This window comes from Condylura cristata, unplaced genomic scaffold (assembly GCF_000260355.1).
Source record: "Condylura cristata isolate star-nosed mole 26May11 unplaced genomic scaffold, ConCri1.0 scaffold00041, whole genome shotgun sequence".
In the NCBI taxonomy this organism is placed as follows: Eukaryota; Metazoa; Chordata; class Mammalia; order Eulipotyphla; family Talpidae; genus Condylura; species Condylura cristata.
The window spans coordinates 2,711,405-2,717,350 of record NW_004567142.1 but is presented as its reverse complement, the minus strand read 5'-3'; the positions used below and the strand labels follow the sequence as shown (position 1 = coordinate 2,717,350).

The 5,946-nt window shown below is 62.3% G+C and overlaps 2 protein-coding genes across 2 annotated transcripts in view; one reads left to right on the top strand and one right to left on the bottom strand.

The window, feature by feature from the left end:
- Positions 1–43: 43 nt before the first annotated feature.
- On the bottom strand, positions 44–2,351 carry CD3EAP (CD3e molecule, epsilon associated protein). Its single transcript, XM_012733747.1, has 3 exons — positions 2,080–2,351; positions 1,633–1,774; positions 44–1,452 (listed from the first exon to the last, which is right to left on the bottom strand). The coding sequence occupies exons 1-3, from the start codon at positions 2,333–2,335 to the stop codon at positions 63–65; spliced, it is 1,788 nt and encodes a 595-aa protein (XP_012589201.1). The 5' UTR covers positions 2,336–2,351; the 3' UTR covers positions 44–62.
- Positions 2,352–2,436: 85 nt separating this feature from the next.
- PPP1R13L (protein phosphatase 1, regulatory subunit 13 like) overlaps positions 2,437–5,946 on the top strand; it is a 15,852-nt gene continuing 12,342 nt past the window's right edge. Inside the window, exon 1 of the mRNA XM_012733488.1 lies at positions 2,437–2,506. The gene's annotated coding sequence lies outside the window, so the exon portion shown is untranslated. The remainder of the gene's footprint in view (positions 2,507–5,946) is intronic.

The following is a 5,946-nucleotide window of genomic DNA, read 5'->3' as shown; positions in this document are numbered from 1 at the left end:
CTCTGGCTGCTGTGCTGGCGCAGTCACAGGGCCGCCGCCTTCTGCGGCCGTGCGTGTTCCAGCTACATAGGACTTGGCTGCAGTTTCTTCTTCCGCTTTTTCTCCCGTCCTGTGGGAACTACTTGCCCAGGCCCCAGATCCAGCAGAGGCTCTGGCGTGTCCCCCTGGGGTACCGCCTCTGGCACCCCGCTTTCTTGGCCCTGCTGCTGCTCCCTGGCAGACGCCCGGCTTGCCCTGGCTCCAGGCTGCATCAGCTCCCCTGCGGGGCCCGGTGGGTCCGCGCCCGGCTCTGTGGCTCTGTGGCCTCTGTCTTTCTTCTTCTTCCTGGGGGAGGCGAGAGCCACGGGAGGCTCCAGGCCACGTGGCGCCAGCGCCGCCTGGGACACCACCTCCTCTGCCCTGGACTGCGCTGGCCGCTTTTCTTTCTTCCTCCTCTTCTTGGCGGATGCCGTGGCCCCGGCCTGAGGCTCAACTCCAAGCGGCAGGTCAGGCGCTGCCGTCTCCTCGTGGAGCTCCTGGGGCCCAGTCTCCGGCTGGGGCTCAGTCCCGGGCGCCATCACGTCGTGCCCCTTTTCCTTCTTCTTCTTCTTCTTGGGGGATGGCGCAGGGAGGGCTTCCTCCCGCGGCTTCACTGCCACCCGCAGGGGAGCCCCGCCGCCTGCCCCCTCCACGCCTGCCCCCTCCACGGGCTCGGGCTCTGGCTCAGGCTCAGGCTCGGCGCTTTCTGTCCTCTTCTGCCTCCGCCTCTTCTTGCTGGGGGAGAGGCGTGTCTCTTCCGGCGGCTCAGTTTTAACCACAAGTCCCAGCTCTGCCTGTGCTTCTCGCTCCAGCATCCCCGCTTCTGGCTGGACTGTTTCTGCCTCTTTGGGTTTCTTTTTCCTCTTCTTGGTGGCGGGTGGGAACAGGACGCCCACCGGCTCCAGCATCTCTGCGGCGGGTTCTGTCGCTGCCGCCGCCTCCAGTTCACTCCGCTGTTGCTTCTTCTTCTTCTTCCCCACGTTCCCCAAAGCTGAGTCTACCTCTACTGCCCCATGTCCATTCACTGTCTCCGGAGGAACTGAGGCCTCTGGCGTGTGCCTCTTCTTTTTCTTCTTCCTCGAGGATGGCGACGTCAGGGCCAAGGCTGAGCCAGGCCCCGTGACTGGCGGGCTGCCTCCAAAGGCACAGAACCGGGGCCTCAGGCCAGGGGGGATCTGTGGTGCAGGACTGGCTGGGATGGGCTGCAGGGCAGTCCCTGATGGGGACCCTTGGGGACCCTCGAATATCCGTAGGTTGCCCTGGGCGGCGGGGGCACAGGTGAGTCCCCCTCCTGCGTCTGCTGAGGGGGCCAGCAGGGTGGCTTCTCCCTCCCGGGGGCCGCTGCTGCCAAGGACCCGATAGCGGTGCCGCTTGCCTTCCAGCTTGCCCTTCACCATCTGGGAGCCAGAAAGAGGCACCAATCTGCCGTTGAGGCTGATGGGAGAAAGGGGGAGGCAGGAGCTTGATCAGACTTTTTAAATTTTTAAGCACAAAGGGAATGAATGGAGTTGAGAAGCAGCATTTCTGTGTACCTCAGAAATGTCCCCTCAAACTTCCCGCAGTTCAGCCAGTGGGATGGACAGTATTCGGGGAAGGGCATCTGGGGCCACTCACCAGTCTGGGGCGAAGTCTACAGGGGCCTGGATAAGCCACAGCTCGGTATCGGGGCCCGTCAGCCCTTCTAAGGAGAAACGAGTAGACTCTGAGGCTGGAGGCATCTCGGTAAAGTTGGGGGGGCAAGAGAAGCGAGCAGCACCTAGGGAAGAGAACGGTTCCCTGACGCGCTCCTGCCAGCCTCACCCTCCAGGGCCTTTCTGTCCCAGCTCGTCACTTGGCTTCTTCCCTCTGCCCGCCCGGTCCCCGAGCCCCCCGGTTCGGCTCGCTGGGGCGCGCTTCTCCCCTGCGTAGCCTCCCCTACTTCCGATCTCCCGCACACCCCCTGCCACACTCTCTCTGCGGTTCCCGCATCCGGTGTCCCTTCCTCCGCCCAAATGTCCCGGGCGCCCCGTTCTCTCGCCAGCCAGCCCTCTGACCCCGTCGGCCCTTCCCGAGGCAACTCACCGCCCGACGGGGGCCCCGCCGTCCCGGGACCCATGCTGCGCAGACCCGGCAGCCAGAGCCGCGGCCGCCCGGCCGCCGACCACGTGGAGCCGAGGGGGTGGGGCTCCGCCCGGGAGCGCCCATGTGACGCGGAGCCGGGGGGTGTCGCTCGGGTCCCGCTCGCTCTCTGAGCAGAGCCGGGGAGCATTCCCACTTGAGCGGGGCAGACGATCGAGGAGGGCGCCTTTTCCAGAAAAGCTGCTTCGGTTCGGCACATCTGGTTGGCGGTTTGGTGGCGGTTAGAGCGGCGCCAGGTCCGGCGAGACCCCCCCTCCACCGCGCGGACGTTCTTTGCTCCGACACCGCCTTAAAGGGGCAGCCGCACTGAGAGGCCCGAACTCTTAAAGGGACAGGAAGACCGAGCGGCCTGAAGTTCTTAAAGAGACAGGTAAGCGTCTCGTCGGCCGCCCAGTGCCTTCGGTGGTACTGGAGGCCCATGTACCTCGGCAAATCAGAACTTGAGCGGGAGAGGTGGTTAAAGGGAGGAAGGGGGGTAAAGCTTCCCGAGGGCGTGACGAACCAGCCGGAGGAGGAGCTTCTGGGCTCCAGGGGAGCGGGAAACACAGGGGGAGGAGCCTATCGATCCAGGGGCGGAGCATCCGGAGCGGGACACGCGTGGGGCGGTGCGGGCGAAAGGGCGGGGCTGTGGGTGATTGCAGACGTGCTGACGTCTCCGCGGATTTAGTCTCGTGCGTGGGGGACCTTCCTGATGGTTTTGAGTAAGGTCAAGGACCTGACCAGTGCCCCTGACCGGTCCCGGGCCGTGTGTAAACAGCGGCACGTGGCCGCAGGTTTGGGGGACGCGCCCTGGCGGCTCCCCACTAGGACCGCATCGAGTGGGGCGGCGGGCGGAGCCGGGGACCGCGGCTAGACAGGGTGACCCGACTGCATTCCTAGCCGGTGTGTCAGCGCCCCTTCCCTCCGCCTCTATAGAGATTTCGGATCCTACTCCAGATTTGGGGCGCCCCCCTTATCCCAGAGCGGGGAGAGGGTCAGGGGAAGAGGGCAAACGTTCTCTTCGCCTGGGATCTCCAGACAGTTCCGCGCGTGGGCGCGACACCCGGGCGCCGCCCCTGTGGGCTCTTGTACTACAATTCCCAGAAGGCCCGAGGCGGGGAGGTGCCTATTACCTGTCGCGGAAGCTGCTGGGGGTTGTAGTTCAAACAGCCCGATTTTGAGCGCAATTGCTGGGAAACCCTGTAAAGAGCCAAACTTCCCTTTTCCCAGACCGTGTGGGTGAGGCTCAGCGACCCGAGGGGATATCTCTTCACTTTCGGGAGGGGAACATGAGAGTTCCCCTAGACTCGAGCCTTCTACTCCAGATCATCATTAAATAGAGACAATTAGCCTGGGGAGTGGGGCAGGGCGGCGGGAATCCATCTCCTGCAGCCATGGCAAGGTACGAGTCTGGACTCTGACCTCTGTGACTGTGTCGCTTTCAGTTTCTGGACTTGGCCCTTCTTGTCTGTGAAAAAGACTGAGTGAATCCAGATGGGAATGGCTCAGTCTGCGCCCTGCTCCTCCCGGACTACAAGTCCCAAGGTGCTTGAGGCGACCCCAGTTCCCCCTCCCTCGCGGGGCCCCGCCTCCCTCCACCCCGAGTCACGTCGTCTAACCTGTTCTCAGCGCCTGCCCCGCCCCGTCCTCGGCTCCCCGAAGCCGGAGCCGGAGCCGGAGCCGGAGTAAGCCCCCCCGGTGCCAGGATCTGCCCCGGATCCGTGAGTTCCACCCCCCTCGGGTCCAGCGGCTGTGGAGGAGCCCGACACCCTCGTCCCTGGGAGGGCTGGGAGGGGACTCGGATGCCGGATCCCAGTGTGGAATTGGGGGTGCGCAGACGCCAGGGTTCTTGGAAGGAAAGGACTTGGGTACTTGGTTTACGGGCAGAAGGAGAGAGACTTGAGTTCTTGGAATGGAGGATTCAGACGCTTTGACCGGGGAGATTTGGAGCTGGGACTCCTGAATCCCTGGACCTGGAGCTCTCAAGCCTGAGTCCTTGAGTAGGACTGAGGTATTGGATCCCTGGGCCAGGCAGGGCCTCTGAGCTGCTGGGACTCTGGAATGGGAGGCCACCCTGCCGCCCTCCTGCTGCCTTCTCCACCAGCCCTGATCAGAATTAGGGGTGGTGTGGGGGATAGTGGAACCTGGGTTCCTGAAATGGAGCGGGACAAGCACTGGGGGCCCCTCCGGAGGCCGAGACCCAGTGTTTCCTCCACTTTCCTCCTTTGGGGTGGGGGCGAAGGAGGAGGAACCCGGGCAATTTTCCAACCTTCTCTGTGCCGCTGTGCGATGCCCAACATGTCATTAACCGGGCGTCAGACCTGCCTAACCAGGAGAGGGAATTCTGTCCCAGGGCGCCCTCTGGTGGGGGCGGGGCACACACCCCCCCCTTGCCCCATGGAGGTGGGAATATTTGGGATTTGTAGGAGTTCTAGAACTTAGGGCAGACTTTCAGGAGGTGGGGTTGGTTTCTGGGAGGTTTGTATGGCTTGTGCATGACAGTTATTACACAAGAGGAGGGGGTAAACTGAGGCTTCCAGGTCACACAGTCAGCTGAGTCAGGGATCAGGACTTGGCCTCCCCCTTCCTCTGCACTACTCTGGAGGACCAGATTCCACCCGCTGCTGCCAGATTTTCTGACTAATCTTCTCCCTTCTAGGGCTCCTCGCCCTGACCCTGAGGTGAGAAATGTCACCTCCACCCCCATCTGTCTGACCTGAGGTAGTGTGGGAGATAAGGCTGGGATAGAGGCTAATTCTGGAGGTGTGTGTCTGTCCTTGAAGCTGGGGGAGGGCAGGGTCAGACCCCTCCCTCTGTCGCCCCCTTCTCTCCACCCCCTTGATCTTGAGAGGGTATTAAAGGAGGGTGTGGGGGAGACAGGAGGTTCTGATGAGAGAGAAGAATATCCTAATGTTTGTGCTTGAAGGACATTTGGTGATAGCCTGAGACAAAAGTCAAAATAATAACTGTCTGCCAAGCGCTCAGAGCGTGCCAGGCTCAGGGCTGGCAGGTAGACGGGAGGGCTTGCCTTGACCACAAAAGTCTCAGGCAGCGGCCCAAAGATCTCTTCCCATGAAGCTTGCTGACCCCAGGGCGTGACTGCTCCTTCTTCCAGTGGGACTGAGGCTGGTGAGCAGGCACAGCACACACCCTGGACTTTCTGCCACCCCCTGTGAAGCCCAGGGTTCCCCTGCCCCTGTCTGGGTGTTACTGGGGCTCGCCAGAACTCAGGATTGCTGGGGGTCAAAACCAAGGGCTTTTAACAGAGTTGAAAGGGCCCTTAGGGGGGAATTACTTTGGGATTTGAGCCCTCAGCTCTTGTGCTATCTTAATAACCAGGAGAGACTGTAATTAGGGCTCCTGTATTTGTGTATTCATGCTGGTGCTATCCTCTGACACCTATCCTCTGACACTGTCTGTGAAGTGTCATTCAAACCTCACACGGCTCTGAGGTGAAGGTGTCATTCTCCCCTACACAGAAGAAACTGAGGCACTGAGAGGGGAAATAAGTAGCGGAGAGGCTCAGAGGAGGGCTCTCCGCCATCAGTCTGTCCAGGGGCTGTAGGACCCTAAACCGGGTATCACAGCCCCTCCTGGCCCTCTCACCTGGACGATTCCTCCTGGGAGCCCTGCGGGATTCCCTTACCCGGAGCTAGGATGCAGTAGCTTGAGAGAAGGGGATGGAGGGAGAAGAGCTGGAGGCGGAGGGAAGCCTGGGGGTGGAAGAGGGACCGTGGGGGCCGGGAGCTGGGGTTGGAGGAGAGGGAACCTGGGGGTGGAGGGCCAGAGTCTGGGCGCAGAGGCGCGGTCCGCGCCGGCCTCGCGCCCCGC

What these genes read in the sequence shown, in the direction of transcription:
- CD3EAP (XM_012733747.1), bottom strand. Translation starts at nt 2,335, where the DNA reads ATGTGCCGAACCGAAGCAGCTTTTCTGGAAAAGGCGCCCTCCTCGATC. An exon ending in GGCGGGGCCCCCGTCGGGCG is followed by an intron (nt 1,775 to 2,079) that starts GTGAGTTGCCTC and finishes TCTCTTCCCTAG; the next exon opens with GTGCTGCTCGCTTCTCTTGC. An exon ending in GTAGACTTCGCCCCAGACTG is followed by an intron (nt 1,453 to 1,632) that starts GTGAGTGGCCCC and finishes TTCTCCCATCAG; the next exon opens with CCTCAACGGCAGATTGGTGC.